At 37.8% G+C, this 25,707-nt stretch overlaps 2 protein-coding genes across 2 annotated transcripts in view; one reads left to right on the forward strand and one right to left on the reverse strand.

The window, feature by feature from the left end:
* Positions 1-1,801: 1,801 nt before the first annotated feature.
* LOC149198834 (uncharacterized) lies at positions 1,802-2,671 on the reverse strand. Its single transcript, XM_089400382.1, has one exon. The coding sequence runs from the start codon at positions 2,669-2,671 to the stop codon at positions 1,802-1,804; it is 870 nt and encodes a 289-aa protein (XP_089256508.1).
* Positions 2,672-14,594: 11,923 nt separating this feature from the next.
* Positions 14,595-25,707, forward strand: part of DML1 (demeter-like 1) — a 291,074-nt gene continuing 279,961 nt past the window's right edge. The window contains exons 1-5 of the mRNA XM_089400383.1: positions 14,595-16,460; positions 16,605-18,578; positions 19,110-19,200; positions 19,366-20,351; positions 20,727-20,938. Coding sequence (XP_089256509.1) covers positions 15,644-16,460; positions 16,605-18,578; positions 19,110-19,200; positions 19,366-20,351; positions 20,727-20,938 — 4,080 coding nt within the window. The 5' untranslated portion in view covers positions 14,595-15,643. The remainder of the gene's footprint in view (positions 16,461-16,604; positions 18,579-19,109; positions 19,201-19,365; positions 20,352-20,726; positions 20,939-25,707) is intronic.

The following is a 25,707-nucleotide window of genomic DNA, read 5'->3' on the forward strand; positions in this document are numbered from 1 at the left end:
CAGTAGATAGCCCTGGGGTGGCTCCCCAACCACGGGCGTCCTTCCTTCCAACGCGCAGAGGAGCCTTACCATTCAGCGGAGTGAGAAGGAGATCACGTTCTTGTATCAGCTCTGGAGGAACAAGCGGAAGTCTCCAACGCAACTAGTTGCTGCCCGCCCACAACGAGATGTACCAAAGGGAAACGAAACCTGCTCTTTCCAACCACGGTCGTAGCACTTGCAGAGAACTGTAGCTCGATAATGGGGGATGCATCATGATGTTTTCTTCCCATATTTTGACTTCTTTTCCATTGCCAGGTATCCAATATGCTCTGTCTCTGATTAGAGGAGCTGCTTTGTGACAAAGTTTGATCAATTGCGATCCTGAGGTGGGCAGTGAGGATTCCAGGCATCTTTTCCGCTTCCCCATGAAATAATTCCTCCATAAAGCTCTTTGCGCCCATCCTGGATGAGGACCAATGATTCTCTAGAAAATCTTGGATCCCATGGCTATGTTTTGGAGGTTGAGATCTTTGAAATTTAGGCCTCCTTCATTCTGAGGCTTACAGATTTTCTCCCAGCTTACCAAAGGGATTTTCCTGTCATTGAGATTGCCACCTTTCCAGAAGAATTTGCGTATGAAGGCTTCCATTTTCTTGATGATGCCAATGGGAGCAAGGATTACAGAGAATTGAAAGATGGGGAGACCACTGAGAACAGATTTGATGAGGACAGATTTCCCGGCAAGGTTTAACCATGAGAATCCCCATGCTTGAATTTTAGCCTTGAATTTATCCAATAGAGGGATCCAGTCTCTGCAGTAAGCTAGTTTTCGGAAGATAGGAAGGCCCAGATAGGTAAAAGAGGTCCAACTGAGGGAGGCAGAAAAGCCAAGGATTCTGGTGATGGCCGAAAGAATGGAGGCAGAGATATTCCAACAAAAAACTTTGCATTTACCTTTGTTCAAACTGCTGCCTGTAGCTTCGCTATAATCGTCCAGAACCTCCTTGAACTTTAAGGCGGATCTGACAGAGGCAACCCCTAACAAGAGGGTGTCATCAGCAAACAAAGTATGATTTACATTTTTTACCCCTCTGGCTATGTTGAGCCCCAAGATCTCTTGATCAACCAATTTCTGGTCAAGATAGAAGCTCAGGAAAGAAACATGGAGGATAAAGAGAAGCGGAGAGAGGGGGCAACCCTGCCTAAGCCCTCTAGAAGCTTTGAAAAAGCCAGTTGCTCTCCCATTCACCAAGGGAGCGATCCAAGGATCGACTATACAAGCACGGATCCAATTGATAAAGCCCATTCCAAAGCCAAATTTATGCAAGACTTCCCAAAGAAAACTCAGTCTGACACGATCAAAAGCATTTGCCAAGTCTAGTTTAATTACCATACCTTTCTCCTTGCGAAGTTGACTCAAATGAATCGCCTCTTGCACTAGAATGAAATTGCCAGCAAGCTGTCTCCCCTAAACAAACCCACCTTGGTTCTCCGGAATGATGGCTGGGAGGATGCCTTTTAGCCTATTTGCAATCACCTTTGTGATTATTTGATAACCAATATTGCAAAGAGAGATGGGGCGGAACCGATCAAAATCTTTAGCGCCCTTTTCTTTGGGTATGAGGGCAAGGAAGGCAGAGTTAGTGCTGCCCCCTATTTTCTGGCAATTTTGAGATTTCAAGATCATTTTATAGGGGTCTTTCTCCACAATCTGCCAACAGACTTGAAGGAATCTTGCAGTGAAGCCATCCGGGCCTGGGGCTTTGTCGGGCTCCATGTCGGAGAGAGCATCTTTTATTTCTTTTATAGAGATCTTAGCTTATAGATGCTGATTCATTAAAGGGGTGATCGTAGAAGGAACCACTTCCAAAAATTTAGAGTTTGGGTCAGTCACTCCCTCTTCTCTATACAGATTTTTAAAGTGGTTGAAAGTCGCTCTCTTTATGCTCCCAAAGTCTTTGTGAGTCAAGTTTCCTTCTTTGATTTTTGCAATAGAATTGAAGCTCTTTCTAGCTTGAGCTTGTTTATGAAAGAAGGCGGAGTTTTTGTCTCCCGCTTTAAGCCATAAACTCCTAGACAATTGTCTCCAGTTCTCTTCCTCCGAAAGGCAGGCTTTATGGAAGGTTTGTTGAAGCTCGGCTTCCTTATCTAACACTTCTTTAGTGATTTCTACATCTTCACTTTGAGCATGATGCTGAGCAAGTCTATCCTGGGCCTGCTTTCTCTCATTTGCAGGGGAGGGGAGAGATTTGGCCCATGATTTAAGAACAGTTTTCAGTCTTCTAAGTTTTTCTTCCCAGATGAAGAAAGGAGAACCCTTCACTAGAAATTTCCAACTGTCTTGAACCATATTCAGGAACTCAGGATCCTTGACCCAAAGAGGATTGAATCTGAAAGGTATGGGGCCAAGATCCTTGTGAGCCAACATCTCAAGCATAATAGGCTTATGATCAGAAACACTGCAAGGGAGGATATGCAATCTGGATTCTAAGCCCAACAAAAGAAAAGAACTCTGCACCAAACATCTATCAAGTCTAGCAGCAATGTGACCGGGGCCTATTCTTTTATTGGACCAGGTGTACTTACCATTTTCTGAGGGGATATCGAGCAGATCCCAGTCCTGCATGAGATCCTCCACCCACTCCCTTGCTGGGTCCCTTACGATTGTGCCTCCTCGCTTTTCCTCCATGCGCAGAGTGAGATTTAGATCACCCGCAATAATGATGTTTTCCAAGTTCTTAGACTCCAACAGGTGTCTGACGGAGTCCCAACACTCCCTTTTCTCCCCTATATTTACTGGGACATAGACATTAAAAAGGCAGAATGTCTCCCTCGAGTCCACAGGTTGTAGCTTCAAGAACAGCCAGTGGGTATTTTGAATCTCAGAGACCAACCTATACTTGAGAGGATTCCAGAGAGAGCCCAGCCCCCCAGAGGCTCCCCGTGCTGAAACTGCTTGGCCTCTGCTTCCCTTCTAGAATTTTTCGCTGGTTTGGAGAAACTCGTTGCCCTCCATTTTGGTCTCCTGGATTAGAAGAATATATGGGGCTTCTCTTCTAATAAGGCTTCTCGTTGCTTCTTCTTTCGTTTTACTCCCCATTCCTCTACAGTTCCAGGAGACGATCTTCATCATTTAGATTTATGATGATGGGCTCCCTTGGAGCCTTGATGCTGGTTTCTTGCCATCTTCGGCTTATTTGCTAACAACCTCTCCAGGGCTGGTTGACTGCCCTGTAACTTGTCCTTGTACGTTTCTTGCTCTCTTTTCTCCCGATCTATTTTGCACCCTCTTGTGAATCTCCTTACAGAGGTTTGGGAATCGCCTATTTCTCCTTCCTCCTCCGAGTCTTCCGATTCTTGGTCCTCTTCCTCAACTTCGACAGGGGTTCCTTTTGAGCTTTCTGCAGCACTTGCATCCTTGGAAGAGATGTGCAGATTACCTTTTTCTGGAGACACTACTTTTTGGACCGTGACTTCATGGGTGTCCTCTGGCTGCGAGCTAAGAGGATCGAACTTGTTTTCTGGAGCAGACTTAGGCGGGATCTGCTGAGCAGAGGCCTGGTGAGGACCTTTGCCATTAGTGCCTCCCAACTTCTGCGACTTGAAAGAAGTTTTGAATCGTTTGACTTGGTTCCAGCCGTCCTCTTTCCCTTGCACAGCTTCATTGTTGGTCGGGCAGCTTCTGGCAAAGTGGCCATAAACATGGCATTTCCGGCATTAGAAGGGCAGCTATTCATAGTCCAGTTCCTGCACATGCGTCCAACTTCCGACATTGATTTTGATGGCCTCTGGCAGCCCCACCTCCAGATCTACTTCTACGTAGATCCTGGCACAATCATATTGATCCTTATTATTCGCTCGATCTATGAATTTCCCCAAGGCATTTCCAATGTGCATCAAAGAATCCCAATTCCAGCAATGAACTGGGAGATTTGGAAGCCTAACCCACACCGGGACTGCTTTGGGTACATCTACTGCTGGATCGAAGTCCGGAGTCCATTTATTCAGGTACAAACCCTGAGGGCCCATGAAGTAGGGGCCGTTTCAAAAGATCAAATCTTTGTCATCCTTTGAAGTGAATTCGAAGAGGAAGAATCCTCTCCCCAGAAAGTAAGAGGTAACACTTTCTTTGATCAACGACGCCCAGTTTCTGTTGACCCAGCTCTCAGTGGTTTTGGGGGATGGCCATAGTCCAGTGAACTGGCTGATGAGAGCTCGCTCGGTCAAAGACAAAGCAACCTGAATCGGGGTTTCAGGAGGGAGGGAGATCTCTGGAATATCATCCAATTTTTTAATGAATTTCGCAACTTCAAAATTCTTCTTCTTTGGGAGTCCTGCCAAAAGCCGGTTAAAAGCCTCAGCTGATGAGATCGGCGGTGGAGGAGGTGGAAGAGGCACCTGGGGAGTGCCTAGCACCTCCATGGGCGCAAGCCCTAGGGAACAGGCCTGTCAAAAGCTAGCAGGTAATAGCCTGATCCTCCGTGGGCCAGGCTGGCCGCAGCATGTAGAAGAGCCCCAAGCGGACACGCCCACAGGGATCAGGGCGGCAGAGAGTGGGCGCGCTCGTTGTCTACAAAACGCGCGAGATGCGGATCTCGAGGGTTTGCAGAGCGGGAGCCAAGTTGCAGATGATCCTTCTCTTTTTCAACAATAACATATGTTAATAAGAAACCGAATCCAAAATTTAATATAAAGATGTATCGCTTCTATGCTTATTATATGTTTTAGATTCATCCATCTACTCATTTAAACGATGTAATGTTTTTTTGTTTTACCAGGAAAAATAAAAATTAAGTTTGACTGTGGGAAATTTTCAAGCGTATTTAAGATCATTGTTATATGAAAAAATGTTTACACTTGGTATGATGCAATTTTTATATATCTAAATATTCTAAGATAAATTTTAAAAATACTTGTAAATTTATTATATTTTGAATTTTTTAATAATATTTTTTTGTCAAATTACATTAAAAATTTGGAAAAATATAGATGTCAATTGTTAAGATTGTACAATTTAAGCATAATCAAAAGTCAACAATGGGGATTTGAATATGGACGAGTAAAATAACAAGCATTCCACTCAACCACCTAAAACAATCCAAATTGACACGATTTAACCAAAAATTGTATAACTAAATTTTGATAATGATTATTAAAATAAATACCGAAATAATATAGTATTTAAGCTTCTTTGATTCTAACTTTTCAATAAAAATACATAATATATTTTTACTTTTTCATAAATAATTACGATTAACCTAAAGTTGATTAATTTTCAAAATAATTTATTCATCTATATTATTCTTTTTCAGAAAAAGTATTATACTAATAAAAAAAATTGTTATATCTCGGTAAAAAAAATAAAAAACATTAAATTATTCAAACACATCAACTTTCAAATAAACATATTTTTGAAAATAAAAAATTCATTGACTTACCCAAACACACCAACTTACAAAGAAATAGATCTCTGAAACGTTTTATAAAATAAAAAAATAACTCACTCCCACTTTAACAATTAAATATTATTATTCACGTCTTTCGCGCACACACAAGTACTACACAAATTCATCATCAAATAATGTCAAAAATACTCGATTATCCGATGGAATTTTTATATAAAACTTATAAATTAGATCGTAAAATCCATTTGTCATATTGTACAAGCCATTGGGTGTTCACCTAGCAACACTTTCTACAATCAAAAGCAATCTCTAGAAAAACCATCCCACCATCTCTAGACAACTTTCTTTAAATGTCACCTCCTTCATTAGCAACTCCCCAAATGAACTCCTTAGAGACAAACACTCAAACGTCATCTACTTCATTAACAACTACTTACAAACAAACTGTCATCTCCTTCAGAGCCAAAATGCTCTCATTAACATGTAGGTTTCATACAAATTCTCCTTGTTCCATAAAACGTGGCAAATTGAATGTCCTAACAATAAAAATTCCTGACACATGCCCAAATGGCATTATCACTCAGGTTTCTGACACAGGCCCATGGGCATCAGTGTTTTACATGCCCAATGGCATTATCGCTCACAGTGTCTACAACAACAAAGGTCTCTGACACATGCCCATGGGCATCATGACCCAGTATTTCTAGAACAAAACGAAAATTGAAATTTAGAAAACGATGAAGATGATTAATGTGGAATGAAACCCAATCAGGGGACATGCCACTTAGAAAAAAAAATAAAAATTAATCATTATTTGGATAAGTGCAAATTTGTTAAGGTTTACTTAACATTATGTAACTAAAACAACTTAACATGTTCTTACAATGACAATCATCTAAACTTATGAAAAGGGTGGCGTGATTGGAAACTCTAGTTGATATGTCCAAGCACTTTCATTTTTAAACTACATAAATAGTCAATTTTCATTTTTAAAATAAATAAACAATTTCGTAGTTCCCTTAGAGGAAACCTTTTGTTGATTGGAGAATCTTGCTGAGGGCCAGGGGAAGAACATAAGACATTCCAAACACAAATGATATGATTCCAATGCAAACACGTGGAGAGGCCTCCCAATCCAAAAGCACCTCTCCCAATTTTGGTCTCGATCACTGTGATATGACTAGACTTGCAGGGTGGGTTCTGTTATTGGTCAGCTAATTAAATTATTTTGCAAACGTGGTCATGGTCTTTCATTTAACAAATTGCTCTAGTGGGTTAATTAAAATTCTTGTAAAAGATAATGGCGTTGTGTACAGACCCCACAGAAGAATTGTCCAGGGGGCAGTTTTTTAAGTGAAAAAAATCGAAAAATTAGAATGTTTGAAGTGTTTGAATTATTTTTTGATAATAGAAATAATTTAGCGCTATCAAAAACTCTTAAGACACTGAAAATTTTAAAATTTACAATTATAATTCAGATTTTAAAAAATTTCTACCAAATTTTATTATAATTTTATCAAAATTTCCATTATTTTAAAAACTAATTTATAATTTTTTGTAAAGGGAAAATGTTTTTCTAGGATCTTCGAGGAAGATGAGGTTAAACAAAAGACCGTTGCACTTGTTTCAAAGTATTATTAGAGAAAAATTGGTTTTCTAAACAGTTCGAGGAAGTTGAGGTTGACATTGAAGGGATATTTGATAAAGGTGTAGAATCCATAATAATTAGAAATAACAATCATTCTCGATTACTTAATTTCTTGGCCACGTTTAAATTACAAAAAATCAAAATTGCGAAAACTCATGATGTGAGAATTGAATTAACATTGATGCAATGTACTTTACGTTTGCACGTAGAAATAAATATGTTACATAATTTGTAGGTATACAAAACTATTTATTGGTTAATATTTGTAATGCAATTTATAAATATTTATATTATATAAATTCATAAATATTTATGTTATATAAATATTATGTCATAGTCTTGTAGTTATTTTTATTTTCTAAAATATGATATTTAATTAATTAGATTTTAAATATTATCGAAGTGATGTATTTAATTATTTTTTAAAATAATAATATATTACAAAAAAGTTATTTTAACATTCATATTTTTTTAGAAATATTAATTTACAAATATAATTATAAGATGTAAATTAAAAATTAGTTTAAAAATATGTTTTTGTAGTTTTATAGATCATTTAAAAATATTTAATTTGTAATGCATTTTATAAATATTTATATTATATAAATTCATAAATATTTATTTATATCATAGTCTTATAGTTATTTTTATTTTCCAAAAAAATAAAATAGTGCAATAATATGATATTTAATTAACTAGAATTTAAATATTATCGAGTATTTAATTATTTTTTAAAATAATAGTATATTAAAAAAAAAGTTATTTTAACATTAATATTTTTTAGAAATATTAACTTACAAATATAATTATAAGATGTAAATTAAAAATTAGTTTAAAAATATGCTTTTATAGTTTTATGGATCATTTAAAAATATTTAATTTACAATTTACACCTATAATATATAAACCAAAGTTTAAAGTTTAGTTTAGAAAAATAAAAAATTAGTTTAAAAATATGCTTTCATAGTTTTATGGATCATTTAAAAATATTTAATTTACAATTTATAGCCATAAGATGTAAACCAATTTAGAAAATATTTTAATAGTTCTATCAATAACATTTATATGTATAGAGAACACAACAAAGAAGTACTATAATTAACTTACATATACATGATATAAAATTAAGATAGATATGTATTTGGACTTAGTTGTCAAACATGTGAGTTACAAATAACGTTACACAATAGACAAAGTCCACGAGGTGTCGTCGTGATATGAAATATTATGTAAATAATGAGATTCAAGGCTAAAATCTTTGTGGGTCGAGCTACCGAAAAAAAATTCATTACACCATAAACATACAAGTCAGTCAAAACCCACCCTATGTTCCTACTAATGCTTACCAACTTATAAATTTCCTCATCACTTTATGTGGTCAAATATATGTAAGTTTTGCATAACACTACATACACATATGTGAAACCAGGCCAATCTCTCTACCCTCCCAAGGCCTAACAACAATTTTACACTGAGTTTGGAGCTGATAGCAATGAAAATGACTTTCACCCCAAAAGTAAGGGTTCCAATCCCACAAGGGTTATAACACCACCTTAAGGTAACAATGGGGCACTTATAGATTATAGAACCATGTAAGGTATGCAAAACATCATGTAGGCGATCAAAACTTACTCGCCCGATCTTCTTTAATAAGGCCAACCTAATGATATGTTTCCCTGCACCTTAAAGTAATAATAGAGAGTTAGCCATAATTACCCACCTTGTGATATATGTGAAGCATTATACATGTCCACATACATGTGCATGTAAACTGCATATTCTCCTTAACATTTTGGAAATTTTCTTCTAGCAAATTGTTAATTATTTGTTAAGACTTCACTATTGTATGGAAAAAGAACCATGTCTAAATCAATCTTTCATATATAAAGTTGATATAAAAAATGTGAATTAAATATATAAACATATATATCCCCATGTTCTCCTTGAGACATACTAAAATTTTGAAAACTAATCTATGATTAACCAATCAAGTCTTTATTGTTGCATGAGAAAAACACAAAGTTGAAATCTCTCTCCACTATGATAAGGTGAAATAAAAAAATGAACATAGAATCCTTGATCCTTCTATTCTTCTTGAAACCTATCAAAATTACAAGGATTACAAATTGACCATGGATTAGTCTTGGTTGCACTATATAAAAAGCACAACGTTTAAACCTCTCTCCTTTATGTTAAGGCGAACTAAAAAATGAAAATTGAATATATAAACCATGATATTCATGTTCTTCTAAAGATATGTTAAAATTTTGGAGACTATGTACATATTAATTAATAAATTTTTTTGTTCCTTGAGAAAAACTCAAAATTTAAGTCTCTCCCATATGTTAAGAAAAAAAGAGAGAAGAATTGCATATATAAGCATAATTCCTATGTTTTCCTATGGATTTATTAAAATTTTGCAAATATCCTATGCCCTATCAAATCGTTAGTGTTGCATGGGAAATACTCAAAGCTCAAATACCACTACCCATAAAATTAGAAACATGAGTTAAATATGTAAATCTAGATAAAATACTCATTTTTTTTAGATATATCAAAAGTCACTATATAATTATATGGAATAAATGCAAAGTTTAAATATCTTTTTTTATGTCAAAGTGAAAAAAAAGCCGCAAAATATAAATTTCTCCCATACATTATGTTATAAGTATTGAATAATAACAACGAAATATCAATTTTTCATATATTATGAGTGAAAAAAAGGAGAAAACGATTGGGAACCCTAGCCTACTGCCACCAATGACGCACATTGAAATCTTATGGCCCACAGATCCAAAGAACTTGCTCATCTTGATGACATTTTGCTTCAGGGGGGGTTATGCTTTGAAACTAGGCATATAAGGGCTACTCCCTCCAAAACCCTTGTTTTAGACTGGTTGTTGGATGGTGGGAAAATGGGCAACAAAGACATTCAACTCGGAGTGAAGGGCTTTCAAATCTTGATCAAAACTCTCATGGGGCATTCCATCTAGATTTGATTGCAAGAGCAAAATGTTGGGCTCATAAAGCAAATTCTCGAACGTCATCTAGGGATCATGACAACTCTACAATGCCTCATAAAAAAAGGAAAACAATTACGAGATCATCTACAACTAAAGTTTTATGGCATATCTCGGGACTCTACATTGTTTCTAGTGTAGAGACTGCATGGGGGTTCCCTAGCATCTAGAACCCTAGCTGCCACATCATCATATAAGGATGCAACACATGGAAAGGGGCTAGTTCAAATGGAACAACCATCCTCCATCCTAGGGCCATACATTGTGGAGAAGATGGATGATATGCCATCCTTGGACATTAAAAACCAATAGGTAAACAGTCTTTTTTCTTTCCTTCATTCAAGGGTTATCATCTATGGATTCAACAGATTTTCACAGTGTGGACAAAAAATTGACATCCAACTCTGCTCCAAGGGTTTTTTCATTGTTTAGTTTGATACCCAAGAGGATCTTGACAAAGTTCTGAACGAAGAACCTGAAAACCAAGCCTTTTTCATAACTCCATGGTTTCCAGAATTTGACCCCACAACAATGGTCGTCACAAAGACGTCGGTATCGGTGCAACTTCCAAATTTACCTCCCTTTCTAGCGTCACAATGTTTTGGAAGACATTATGAATATTATGAGCATTTAAAAAAGAAGAAGATAATGAGCAAATTTAGCAAGGAATATTTACTTTTGCTCGAATCTATGTTGAAATAGACCTAAGAAAAGGTCTTTTTGATTGCATAACGTTGAAAAATGGAACATTTCAATGGATCCAAAGTCTAGACTATGAAAACACAATGTTCAAATGTCACACATGCTTTCAAACAAGACACTTGCAGGATTCTTGTCCACATGCCAAAAGACCCCAAGGAAGAAAGAGGGGCAAGCCCGAAACACAAAGCTTGACAACCATTTGATCCCACATGTATGAAGGATGAAGAAGATGTCACACCTACTCAAGGCAATAAGAATATTAGATATCATTTTTTTGGATTCAACTGCGTTAAGTAAGTCATTCATCTATGACCATTCCCATGAGAGGTAGTCGTAATTGACTAATTTCTTATGATTTTTGAATACTCAAAATATTGATGACACATCTTAGCCAATACAAAATGAAAAAAACGATAAGATGAAACAAGAATCTAGTTCTATTGGTCTGTTGGTATGCCGAAAAGATGGGATAGGAGGCACAACGACACTACATGAATCAAGAAGTTATGAATCTGAAAAAGGTTAGGCCCTGTGGTGAAAGGGATGGATTTGAAAGTAGTTTTTATCGACTTGCACAAAGGGATTTGGTAGAAGGTTCAAAAAAGGAAGGGCAAGAAAGAGAAAATAAATGACAGTTATAAATATTGAATCTTATGTTGTCCAACACTGAAAAGGATGGGTTTTTTTGTTTCTCTCAAGCCTTTGCTCTTGATTCTCAAAATGCTTCAATGCATATGCAAAATGTAATTTATTATTTTTTAAAATTGCAATAAAATTACATCTTAAATAAAAATATGAGAATGGAAGGAGCTCTAGAAACCCTTGCGGTGACTAGGGTTTTTTCCTAGCCATCTAATCTTTGCTTTGTTCATGTGGATTTTATGCAGATTGTTCAATGGTGAACCTCTGTGGTTCATAAAAGAAACTAGTTTCCTTTGCAGGCATGGTTGTTGGTCAAGCTAGCTCTTCTTTAGTTTCGTACAACTCTATGCTGAAATTTGGTTCTAGTCTTCTGGTGGTTCAAGAAATTCCTTCCCTCAAACTTCACGTGGATCGGGGAGCTTTCTATGGTGAAAAATATTTTTCAGACGATGGCTTGGTTTGTATGTCTAATGGGTACTAGCCGTGGCTGACCGATTTGCACAAATGGATCTCTGAGTCTTGGAAGCCCCATTTTACGGATGAATTGAACATTTACCCTATGGCTCAGGGTTTTTCTATTGTGGTTTTTGATAATATAGAGGACAAGAAGGCCATCTATAAAGTTGGGTGATGGTTTTGGGGAAACGTTGGTCTCTTCATGTAGCTGTGGACTCCCACTTTTGTTTCGGTAACGACATCAATCTCCATAGCCCCAGTTTGAGTAAGGCTTCCAAACCTTACCTTGCATTTTCAAAATCTTACATCCCTTTCCTCCATAGGGAATGCGATGGGAAAGTTTTTTCACCGTTGTTTCGAAATTAAAAAAATTTACAAGACTACTTATGCCCGCATTTGAGTGGAGATGAACTTCAACAAGGGTTTTCCGGTGGAGATTAATTTGACAGCTCCAATCTATGTTTGGGTCCAAAAGCTCGACAATGAGAATATTTCTTTTCGATGTAGAGCATGTTATGAAATGAGGCATGTAATTAAATATTGCCCCAAATGTTCTTAGAGTAGTAAAGACTAGAAAAATCCCAACGACCCAAATAGTGGGGAGGAACACAATGTGATCACTATACGATATAAAAAGAGGAAGAGCTTCAGAACGAGAAAGAACGAGAAGAGAAGAAGTAGTTATAACTATAGAAATGATATCCGCGACAACATAATCTAAGTAGGAAAAATCACATGCCAATGTCGATCCTCTGGTTGCCAATAAAGATTGCCCGGGTGCAACATTAGTGGAAAAGCAACAATCCCTGGTGGAAAACGGATCTCCTCTGAAACCACAAGGAATAATGTTGAAAAGGAAACTTCTCGAGTAGATAAGGTGAATGAGGAATATCTCAAGAATATTATCGTGCACTTGTTGAAGAATGACTCGTCAAAATTTGCAAAAAATATGGGTTGGACTCAAGTTGGGAAGAAAGGAAAAAAAGATTCACCAAGAAAAACAAGATCAAAATAAAATTAGTGAAAAATAGAATGTGTCTAGATATTTGGGAATTTTTATGAAAAATTTTACTGGAGAAGGGACTCAAATTTTTGTGTTACAGGGAACTTGCTTGAGGGTTTGGTTTGGATTGGACCTCCTTACTCAATCTCAAATTTACAAGCCTGGTATATCTCAAAAACATGTAAATAGTTATGCCTATGTATCTATATAGTTATGCCTATGTATCTATATGTTTTAATATAAATGCTATCAACTTCATATAAAAAATATGTATATATAAATACTATCCATTTCATTTAAAAAAATTGAATATCAAATAAATATTAAATATTTTTCACTGAAATTAAGAAAAATATAAAATATTTGTTTTATTTTATGTTAAATTTAAATTAAAATAGATAAACGATTTGGATTAAATATATCATCCTAGATTTCCACGCTCTGCTTTATACTGTATCTTCATTACATCATAAAAATTTGCGGAAATTTTTTTACTAATTAAATTTGTCTAGCAATATTAAGGTGAAATCAAAGAATATATTTTTAACGAATGGACGATTCAAGTCTCTGTTCCTAAATGGACTTGATATTCAGGTGAAATAAAAAACATCTTTACATAAACTTATATTTTATTTTATTGTTCTTTCTTAAGTTCATAAAATTTTTGGCAATTATCTTAGCATTAATTTAAAGGAAACACGTTAACTTGACAAAAATCAAGGTTTAGGTCTCTACCTGAAAACATAAATATTCCTACATGATTATGACACATCGTTTGACAGGGACAAATCGACACCCTCCTTCCACATGTGGCAGTGGGTACCTGCGAGGGGTTAATGCCTCTAGGGAAATGTGAAGCTCAACTACTCAAACCCCTCCGCAATGCCAAAGCCTCAACTAATGTTTAAAAGTCCTTTGATTTAGTTAAGCCTAAATGGCTTGAACTCCTCTAGCTTTGAAAAGGAAGAGAGGCGGCCTTGTATCGACAGCTTATGTTGTTGCGCAAAACCCATGTGGCTGATGCTCATCCTGTGTTATGCTCTACATCTTACAGCAAGCCATTCCAATGTCACTTCTCGATAAGGTTTGACCAGCAACCGCCGGAAGCGGCTCCACTAAATTTATCCACCGAAACTTTAATATTATTATCAGACTCAACCTTTTACCCAGCGAACAAGTAAGGATATGTTGTGTCGCCGTGTTAAAAAACACAATAAAATATTGGCTTCCAAGCGCCTTTTTAAATTATTAATTTAATTAATTACGAGGAGGGGCAGCGCAGCGGCGTACATAAGTACAGGGAGTCCAATTATTTTGCTGACACGCTGCTGCGTGTGCTGGCAGGGCAGGGCAGGGATGACGGGCAAGGGCAGCGTTGAAGATTCTCCCAGAACGTAGGAAGGGTCAGCCAAACAACAAATGTTATGTCTGGGCGGAACATGGGGTTGGTTGGATTGAGCGCGACTCGTGACTCGCGAGCATCATAAACAGTACTAAACTTACTGCACACACGTCCTACCTGTTGCACCGGGGCAAGGCAGGGCAGGGCAGCGGTTCGGAGAGAGGAGAAAGACGTAAAGTAGTCTTCGCTTTCCTTGAGGAAGGAAAGAGGGTGGGTCCCACGGAAAGACGTATGGTTCGCGGCATCGTTGCCGAGATAGCCCCCCTTGCTAATTGATCTAGTTCATCATGTGACCATTCCGGCGGGCCGAGTCCCTAGTTGTGAGTCTTACTTTTCCAAGGTATTTTTTTAATTGTCCGTTCAATCACGTGGAGAAGTTGGAGGTGAGAAGAGGCAGGCAGTGGCTAGATGGCGAGCGATACACAGCTCCTTGCTTTTTCGAGAGCTGTGCAAATTTCCGAGGAGACAGACGATCAGTCTCTCTCCGCGGATCCATGAACAGATATACATGATTAGATACATGGATGGCCTCTCCCTTCCCTGCAAATCTCTGTTCATATTTTCCATCTAAATCTTTAATGGCGTCTTTTAATCTGTTTACCTTGATAGATTTCCTACTTGTTGTTTGCTCTGTGTGAGGAATCCAAGTTGGAGTTTGATTTGGCAAAACTCGAGGGAGTTGTTGTCGTCGTCGTCGTAGTCGTCTTTGTCTTGTGTGGTTGAGATTTGTTGACCTGTTAACCGCTGCCGCTGTTTGATATTTACAACAATCGTTCACCCTTTGGTTAGAATTGCTATATCCACCCCTTGTTCAATCTTTCACCCGCTAGCTAAAGTTAACCACGTTTGCTGTGGGAGCTCATACATTGGATATGATTCTCTGTACCAATTTGGCACATTTCTTTCAATGCTGTCAATTTACCTGAGGGCTTTGCATAATTGGGAACAACCTTCAGATCTGATCTGAGCGTGCCGTCTTATAATGGGGCTGTAGATCTCTTCTAGTTGGGTATATTTCGAGAGCTCAACCGTGATCTCTGTGGGGTATCACTCCGTGTTTTTCTGTGTTTACTATTTCTGCTATCGCAAAAGGGCATTTTTTGAAATGTATTTCTTGAATGTTGAATAATTTTGGACAGGGGGGAGGAAGATAAGCAGAAGCCTGAATCACACTGTAACACAAAATAAAGAGGGCAGTGGAGTGAAGTGAAGACAAATGAGAACTCTTGTCGAAAGCAGGATCTGGCATAATGTGGCAGAGAGAAATAGAAGAAGAATATGTCTATGTGCTAGACCTCAAACTCGCTGTTACATAAAATTGTCACACTGTTAACCGCAAGGCCAAGATAGTTTTTCCTTTCCTGTTTCTATTTTTGGGTTCTTATGGACAACCAAAGTACATGTATTTCAGAAGGTGGGAGTGGCGAGGGGTTTTGCAGCACAAATATGCCTCAAGTCACGCCATTCAAGCCCACAGCGAGAAAGCGCAAGTTAGTTTTTGATGATGATCCATCGACTGCCACCAGACACGCACAGGCACAGGCACAGTGGTCAGCTCACAACCCACCAGCAGGGGCAGGAGGGATGGTTTCTCATAATTATCTCGGTCAACCAGCAAGAGCGGGAGCGACAGTTTCTCATAATTATTTTGGTTCGCCAGTACCAAGAGTGCTGAGTTCTCATAACTATTTCAGTCCACCACCGGCAGGAGAGATGGGTTCTGATCATAGTAACATAAACGGAGGCAGTGTCCGCTGGTTCTGTCCATCCAACACTCAGATCTCAAATCCTCCTCCAGTGGAAGAGGTTGGTGCAGCTTATGTGACTACTCCTGCATCTTCTGTGAATACCCCTGCATCTTATGTGAATACCCCTCCGAGAGTTCCTGCCCCAACGGAAGAGGCTGCAACAGCTTATGTGAATACGCCTCCGAGACATGCGTCCCAACATGAATATGTTGGGAACGAGAGCAGTGTTGGCTTATCATGTTTCAGCATTTCAGAAGAGGTATATGCCCTTTACAGGGGTGCAAGAGCTAATCAACCATCCAATGCTGGCCTTGTCAGAAACAACGTTAATTTGACGTGTGGACATTATCAGCACAGCCCCAGCAACGGGAATTCTAATGCGCTTTATTCATGTTATGCCAATCGCTGGAACAACCCCACCTACCCATATTTATCCTTCCTTGCTTGTGCAAGTAAGTTTCCTTACCACCAAGATTCCTTTTCTCGTTTTCTTCTTTTATTAAATCATACTTATTCAGAAATAAAAAAAGAAATTAATCATATTAATGCACACCAGACATGGCACTCGTAATGGTAATATTTACATGTTTCTGCAGATGACATTCCTGTTCAGCACTTACAAAATACAGACATCTCAAATAAATCTCAAACACAAACACATACATTGTTATCCTTGCCGAGCACTGATGCTTCGTTGGCACCTGTGACTCCTGAAAAAAACATTCAAAATGAAAGAGCACCAGTGACTCCTGAAAAAAACATTCAAAGTGAAAGAGAAAGCACATTGGAACAAAAATCTTTATCTTCTGCTGATGTAAGTTCAGAAGGAAAAGTTGTTGCACATGAACAACAGCCAGATCCTTTAAATTTATGGCTTCCCACCGATCTCAAGGATACCAAGGACCATCCAGGTCAAAGTCTTTCTCCACTTATAGATACTTCTGCCCTTGCATTTCACATGTCTAGCGACCACCAATTAGCTTCTGAAGGTCAAATAGATGGTTTTGATTTTGATTTAAACAAAACTCCTCCTCCGAAAGCTAGGAGAAAGAAGCATAGACCAAAGGTTATACGGGAAGGCTCTTCTGCTAGGAAGTCAAAAGCAAAGAATCTACAACAACCCACTGCAGAAAGGAATTCTGAAGGTGATAAGATATTATCTGACAATCCATGCATATCAGAAGATACTAGCTTGGACAAAGAAACCTTGCATAAATTGCAGGTCAATAAATCTGTTCAAGCTGATCAACTTGTAGATGGCTCTCCTCATCCTGCTAGGAAGTCAAAAGCAAAGAATCTACAACAGCCCATTGCAGAAAAGAATTCTGAAGGTGATAAAATATTATCTGACAATCCATGCATATCAGAAGATACTAGCTTGAACAAAGAAACCTTGCAGAAAATGCAGGATAATAAAAGTGTTCAAGCTGATCAACTTGTAGATGGCTCTCCTCATGCATGCGAAGAGGAGCCAACAAGTTTCTCAAAAGCACCCCCATATGCTCAAAAAGAAAAGATTAACCAGGAAACAGAGAAATCCCAGGGTCTGCAGCAACACCACATTCAATCTGCGGGACCAATTGTGACTGCTGAACTTCCCAACTTACAAACAACATTGATGTCATCACCACAAGAAGGAAATATCTTCATGAATTCCAATAACAAAAGTTCCAGCACAATAGATAACTTAACAGAAAGTCCTAGCATTGTTTCTTCCGTGAGACGGAAGTCTGCGAGAGAGAATGTTAAAACACTTGCCCGGAAAAGAGATCAGCTTGTTACTAAGGAAATGTGCATAAATACTCTAGCAGAAACGAAAGCCATAACATCACAATCGTTTCCTACCAATGATCCTCCTGACAAGTTGACAAAGCAGAGGAGAAAGAAGAGGCAAACAAGGAAGCTTACAAGCCTACCTAGTGACTCTTCATGTAAAGTTTCCACAAATGCAGATTTTGAGTTTAGAGTAGGAGATCAAGCAAATACAACCATTGCAGCTTATCAACCATTATGTGGACATAATAGCAGTTATTGTGGTATGTCATGTTCCTATTGGGGTGCACACATGCAGAAAATGCATCCTCTGCCTCAGAATGTCCATTGGATTGGCTTCAAGAATTCTGTTTATGAGAGGCAAAGCAGTAATAATTTATTCGAACCTGGTAATTCAAGTCCCTCTTCGAAAGCAAGTTCTTCACTACTGGATGTTGTGGAAACAATGGTACAGAGACTTAAAGATCTTCAAATTGATGAAAAACATCAGGACAACATTAATCAAGGTCTGGAAATGGTTCCATCTAATGGAAATGGTGAGTTGGTACCTTACGTAGGAAATCATGCTATGGTTCCATATGAAGGGCCATTTCATCCATTGAAAAAGAAAAAGCCCCGACCACGAGTTGACTTGGATATTGAGACAAGCATAGCCTGGCGAGTCCTAATGGGTAAGGCAAGTGATCAGGATAAACAAGCAACGGCAGATGGGGATAGAGAGCTAAGGTGGGAGGAAGAAAGAAATATTTTCAAAGGACGAGCTGAATCTTTCATAGCTCGCATGCATTTAGTACAAGGTATATACAAATTTCAGCTGAACTACTCTTTTACTCTTTTATATCTTATGGATTTGTTGCAAATGCTACTATGCTTCTAGGTAAAAAGATTTTCTATGAATGACATAATAGAAATCTAACTTTATGATTTCATGGTCCACATGCTCATGATTTCATTGTCCACATGCTCATGATTTCATTGATAGTAGCCCTGGTGAGCCTTGGGTCACTCTTCATATCACTGCACCCCAAGGGGTTAAATGATAAAAGTTCATTAGTTTGCCTCTACATCACGAGGAAATGACAAGCCCTACATATACTGGTGCCAGCACAGGCAGATGTCCCTACAGATAGATAGAAACAATGAGAAAACACCCAAGTTTCATTGCAGAAGGAGGAAACTCCAAATAAATAATTACCTTTGCCACTTCGAGAATATACTCTCTTTAGACTATTTTTATGCTTAAGGCGAGACATTTTTAATGGAAAACTACTCAACAATAGAATGCAATCTATGGAAAACTACTCAACAATAGAATGCAATCTATGCAGGGGACCGACGTTTCTCTCAGTGGAAAGGATCAGTTGTAGACTCAGTTGTTGGTGCATTTTTGACCCAGAATGTTTCTGATCATCTTTCAAGGTACAGCAATAGCTTCTTCATTGCCTTATATAGATTACATCCCAAACTATGAATTTCCTTTTCTGATGCCACTATAAATTCCAGAAAGGAGAAGTTAGAACATTGTCTACTATTATAGCTGTGATTTGACAAGTAATTCTAAAAGCTAGTTTGTGTCTTCTGCAGCTCAGCATTCATATCCCTTGCCTCACGATTCCCCCCTGTTGAGAAGAATGAGGGTACCCCATGTGACAGCAACGATTTGGGGGAATCTGAGCTGGAGGTGAGCACACTTGCTTATGAAGTAAGTCAGACAGAGGAAAATCCAGCTCAGCTATTATCAGCTCAGATTCCTGAGTACTCCCCAGTAAGCCCTGGGATGGACGAGTTGGGGGAAGAGAATCTTAACGAAAATGCTAATAGTGGTGAATCTCATGCTAGTAACCTATCAGGTGACAAAAGCAATTACGCGGACAATTGCCAGAAGATCACTTGTAACCATAGGCATTGCATATCAGCAGACATAATTAATGAATGTAATGTGTGGGAGAACGTCCAGCAAGATCAGTGTTTGTCTGATGTCAATGTTCAGATGATAATGGCAAATAGACTTACTGATTCCACCAATCAGTGTGCGGATCGATTTGGATCGAGTTCAGCATCCAACTATGATACTGGAGAACAAATAAATGAAGACTTCTGGAATAGGACCGAGTCTTTCCCAGAACCTCAGTCCTTTACTCAACTTCTGAAAAATGTAGAAAACAACAAACTTTGGCATTTGAATGTTACTGTTAGCAGTTCTCAGACATCTACTTATGATGATACCACCAGTACATTGGTCCAGTTTCCACTTGCTCAATACAAAAACAGAGAAGAAAATGAACTGGGTGGAACAAATTTTACTGCTTTAGAGAGTTGCGGTTCTGACTGGATAGTTAACCAGAATTCTGCTAGCAGGGCAGGTACTAGTGAGTTTTCACAAAATCAAGAAAATGGAGGGATTCCCAATGTTACTACACCTTTACTAGAGAGGCCTCTAAACTTGGAACCAGAGATTGTCGGGCTAGGAAAAGATAAAATAGGAAATATTCCTCAGGATAAGGGAGCACATTTAGATGATCTAAAACACTTTGTTGCAGGGAAGAATATTGCAGGAATATCAGGAGAGAGTATGAAACTATTCAAAGTAAAAGTAAAGGGTGTCACTCAACCTGGAGAAGATCATATGATTGATTTCCTTGGAAGAGGCCCTGAAAAAAATTATGATAACTTTCTTGCACTCAAAATAGTTCCTTAACAAAAGCTAGTATAAATGTTGCAGCTACTCTCTGGTCCTTAGCACACAGGAATTCAAATTTGAATCCAGAATGCTTGGATCCACCCCAAGATCAACCAACAAAGGCATCATATTTGGCTCAAAGTTCCACCCAAGAAGATCATAAAAAATCAAGAAATTTGGGACTAGAGGTCCCCAAATCTTCCTTGAAGGATGGGAAATCCAAGGCTCCTAAAATATACACCAGGAAAATCAATGGAATTGCTAGAGAAAATATTGAAAATGACCCAAAATAATAAGAAGCCAATGATTGACTGGGAATCCATGAGGGAAAATGCTCCTATATTCCATAAGAGAGAGAAAGATCCTGATACAAAGGATGATATGAATTGGGAAGCAATAAGATGTGCAGATGTTGAAGATATTGCTGAAACTATCAGGGAACGAGGGATGAACAACATTCTTGCTGGTAGAATAAAGGTACTATCTTCTAAACTTCATGATGAACTGAAGCCTTAATTCTGTTGTTTGCTGTTATATCCAAGGTTACTGCAGAACTCATTCTAGATGAAATTCAAACGGCAAACTATTTGCTTTTCATTTCAACAATAAATTGCTGAGCAAAAGGAAAACATTTAACAAAAAGTTTGGATAATCAAAAAATAAATAAAGTTGTTTGTTGACAGGATGAAAAATTGTCACAAAGTTCTCTGTAAGTAAAACTTCTGCATTCAACAATGTTTTTGCAACTATGCTTAGGTCTGTGTAAAACTTTTATTGTACACTCATTGTTTGGCAACAATTGTGTATTATGATTTCTTACGCATATAAAGATATCTAATTAAAGGTAGGAATCCAATCACGATTCATCTAATTGATTATTAAAATGAAGACTCACAACTATATCAATGATCTGTACCAACTTCCATGGTGAAAATAGATATGGTCAATCAGCATTCTAAATGATAATAAGAGACTATACAATATGCAATTAGGGATTTCTGTATATTTCTGCATATATCCTGCCTGTTCACTGATGAAAGCCCATTAAAACCTACATAGTAATGAAAACTCACCTGAATCCCAGTCTGTCATAATACTTGTAATTTACTAAATTGCAGGATATATCCTGCCTGTTCACTAATGAAAGCCCAAAGTAACATGTAGGTCTTGAAACCTACATAGTAATAAATAATAATCTGAATCCCAGCCTGTTTTAACTTGTAATTTACCTCAAGTCACAAGTAAGTCTTGAAACCTACGTAGTAACTGATACTCATTTGAATCCTACTCTGTTGTAATTTACCTTAACTGATGCTTACCTGCAGTAACCAAACATGTGAGTTTTGCCCACTAATACCTCAATTATCAAAAGAAATGCGAAGTGTCTTTGGAGGATAAAGTCAGTTATAAGTTATGATGAATCTGCGCTTCAAGAAATCACTGGAGGCTGCTTCAGCGTGATTTTGCAAATTTCAATTTACCGTATTTCAAAACTTTGTCTCCTAGCTCTAAGTCTCCTTTCTCTTTCTAGTCCTCTATTTGTTCAGAGTCCAATTATTTTTAACTGTTCTTGTTCTTGCCAGTATTAAACAGTTTCTACCCACCATGTCTCCTTTAGAGACATTTCTAAACTCAAAAATGAAGATGCTAACCGTCAAAGTACCCAATTGTCTAATTTCACCAAGACCTTAAGACCAGTAAATTCAGTGAATTTTGAATTCAATTCCCAGCTTGATTTTCCTCTTTTGTTGCCCAGTGCAGCCCATCTCATTTTATTTTGAGTGGATAACATCAGATTGATAGGCAGCTTGAGAGGCAGGCTCAAAAGAAGGGAAACGGATTGCAGCAGTCAATATTCATTTCTTAGTCAGCATTATCCAGAATCAACCAAAAGCTAAATCTGCACATAAGTTTTGGTTTGTATTCGATGTGTTAAATTAGATCTTCTTATCACAGCATTTGGAATGTTCTGCATGGTCTGAGAATATATGACCTGTCATTTGATAAGGTTTATGGTTCTTCCATTTTTATCCCTATATATATACCTGAAGTTTCAAATGCATATATTTTGATTCTCCTATCCTTTCTCTCCTTAAATAAGAGATGTTTGTTTTAACATTTTAAAACATTTGCCATGTATCCCAGAAAATAGTTGAATACTAAGCTTGATAAAAGTTCACACATTAATAAGGTTTGTTAGAAAAGTCATCAGCCATTTTTAAATTTGTTGTCCAAGATGCATTTCGATGTGTAGACATTTACCACCTTCCCTAACAAACACTCTCTCTCTCCCTCTCTCGATATATATATTAGACTGCAGAAGCCATTTAAACTTTAAAGTGAATATTCAACTCCCAGCTTGATTTGCCCCTCTTTTTCCCCAGTACAGATTATCACTTTTTATTTGGAGTGGATAACATCAGATTGATAGGCAGGTAGAGAGGCGTGCCCAGAAGACGACAAAGGAATTGCAGCAGTCAGTATTCATTTACTAGTCACTGTTACCCACCGAAAGTGGGTAATCCCATAGGAGAAATTTTTTGTCCAGGAATTGCAGCAGTCAGTATTCATTTACTAGTCACTGTTACCCACCAAAAGTGGGTAACCCCATAGGAGAAATTTTTTGTCCTATTCTGGACAACCAGCCAGGCAGCAGCCCTATACATTGCTCGGTGTATAATGATATGCCACATCTTTCCACCATTTGCATTGGTCAGACACCTCTCACCACCAGCATTCCTCTTGAAGGAAGGTGGGTCACCAATTAGCAGGTACTTTAATCATTTTGCAATCATTTGCTTTTACTTTATGTTTTGAACATTCTAAAATTGATAAAGGGGTGATCTGGATGACTGACCGATCATGACTATAAACTTGTTCTCTCATCTTACCAAGGGGGTTAGTTTTTGACCCTAGTTCAGTAGGACCTCCTTTGAGGCCTTAATGTTACAGGAGGGGCACTATTTGGAAAGCTTGAATTGTAGTATGTCTATAACCTTTCCAAACTTAACACTCTGCATCATTCCCTTGATTTCACATCCATCCATTGGGTTTGTTGTCATTGGTTTTGTTGCCTCAAAATCTAGCATGTCTTGTAAGGGGTAACCTACAAGGCAAAAACTAGACTAAGGGAAAACAATGAGGTTTGACAAACTGTCACCATAGCCACTACCTCCTACTCTTTTGTGGATTTTCACCACTAGGGAGGCTTCTCTTTAGTTATGCCACCTAAGGATATATCAAGTTTAAGGATTGACGTGACAAAGAGGCTCATAGCGGACAACTCTTTTTTAGGACAAGGCTCAACAAGTGTAAAGGGCAATTTGCATCCTCTAATAAAGCCCTATTTAAGGCACAAGTGACCTAGGGCTTGAGAGATAGAAAACCAAATGGATTAACCTAGAACCAAGAGGCCAAGAAAAGGTATTCAAACATGAATATTGACAATCAAATGGAACAAGAAACCTTCAACAAGACCCCAAGTTGAAACCTAGGGAGAACTTGGGTTTCCTCGTGCAAAATCTACCTAGGGCAAAAGAATTCAGCCTTAAAACAGAGGGATTGGCCACTAAAAGGAGTTTATTTTGAAGCAACCAATGCTCCTTCCAATGATGAATCCTTCCATGAGCTAAAACTTCTGCTCTAAGTAAATTCATGCCCTAGCCCTAGCTAGTGGCTTTACCTTAAGAGGGCCAAAAAAGATATTAGGAGCAAAAATGAGTTTTATGGAAAAAATTGTGTGATCAACAAAGTGACAAGGCCAATGCCTAGTTCTTGGGGTGATGTAGTCTATGGGAGTGGAAAATTTGCTAGGTCTTGGTAAGGAGTAAGGGAATTTTGAAGCCATTGCTCAAAACCCTAATTATTACTTTTGTGAGGGATCATGATCACTTAGGAGAGGTAGCTTAAAGTACACCAAAGGTATTTCCATTCACATTCTACTAATGAGTAATGCATACAATGCAATTATCGAGATTCCATACATTGATTTTAATGAGTAATGCATACAATGCCATTATCGAGATTCCATACATTGATTTTCAATGATTACTATCACAATAGAAACCTTAGATAACAAATCATTCCATATATCAGACACAAGGATAGAAATTTATCAAATCCAAGGCTTACAAAATAAAAAGCATGTACAATCCTTTATTGATCCAACGTAACATCTCCAAGACCAAGAAAAAGCTCCAAAATGCCAAAATACATCATCCAATCACATCTCCACAAGAATCCAAGAAGGTCGAAATAGTTACAAATGATGATGATCCAATACAAATGAACCTATCCTCTTTTTATATGAGGATTAGGAATGCTAATTAGCTTACAAAGCCCCTAAAAACAAGTTTGAAGCCTAAATGAACTTGGGTTACAAGCCAACCCATTAGCTTTATGGAACGATGCCCTAATTAGCCCACACATGTGATCCGTAGGCTCTCTAGGGATGACATCATCCAATATAGGTGCTCCAAATGTCATGTCCAAAGGTGTTGAGGTGTCTAAGGTAGTGTAGAAGCATGTCAAGTCCATGATTTGAGGGTTGGCCCTCAAATCCACCTCATTTCCTCTTGTGGGTCCCAAGATCCAACTAGAGAACCACAAAGTGGTCTCCATGGGTTTTCGACTACATAAATTGGCCTCCTCTACTCCAACGTTAGGGGGTTCTCAATTTCAACATCCCCTCCCTAGTCTCTCAATCTGAGGCCAATTTCATCTGGGCTTTAAATTAGCTATTGCCCCTCAATTTGTGTCAAGGCCAGCGTGGGGCATGCTAGGTTTAGTTGTGTCATCCTGAAGAATCATCAAACCTAGTGCAAAATCATCCAATGTCCTGGATGCTGGAGGTGCTTTAGGACATGTGTCATCTAATGATGTTGATAGGAGGCGTCAAAGTATCAACGCTTCATCTATTTATGCCAATATACTTATCTAGAAGGGCTTGGGTACCTATGGAGAAGGTCCCCAAGACCTGGGCCGCTGGACTACCTAACAAGAACGTTATGAATATAAAATTATATAAAATAAAATGAATATAAATAAATATAAATAATGCATAATCAAAATAATGATTATTTAAATCAACATTATTGGGGAGCGGGAGCGAAAACGAGTGCAGGAGCGACATTTTCAAAAGCTCTCGATTTGGGAGCAAATCCCAGAGCGTTTTTTATATAATATATATATATATATATATATATATATATATATTTTTAATATTTTGATACATATATGTCGACAAA

This window comes from Pinus tabuliformis, chromosome 2_1 (genome assembly GCF_031772625.1).
Source record: "Pinus tabuliformis cultivar Carrire ecotype Pingquan chromosome 2_1, CPIR1, whole genome shotgun sequence".
Taxonomy (NCBI): domain Eukaryota; kingdom Viridiplantae; phylum Streptophyta; class Pinopsida; order Pinales; family Pinaceae; genus Pinus; species Pinus tabuliformis.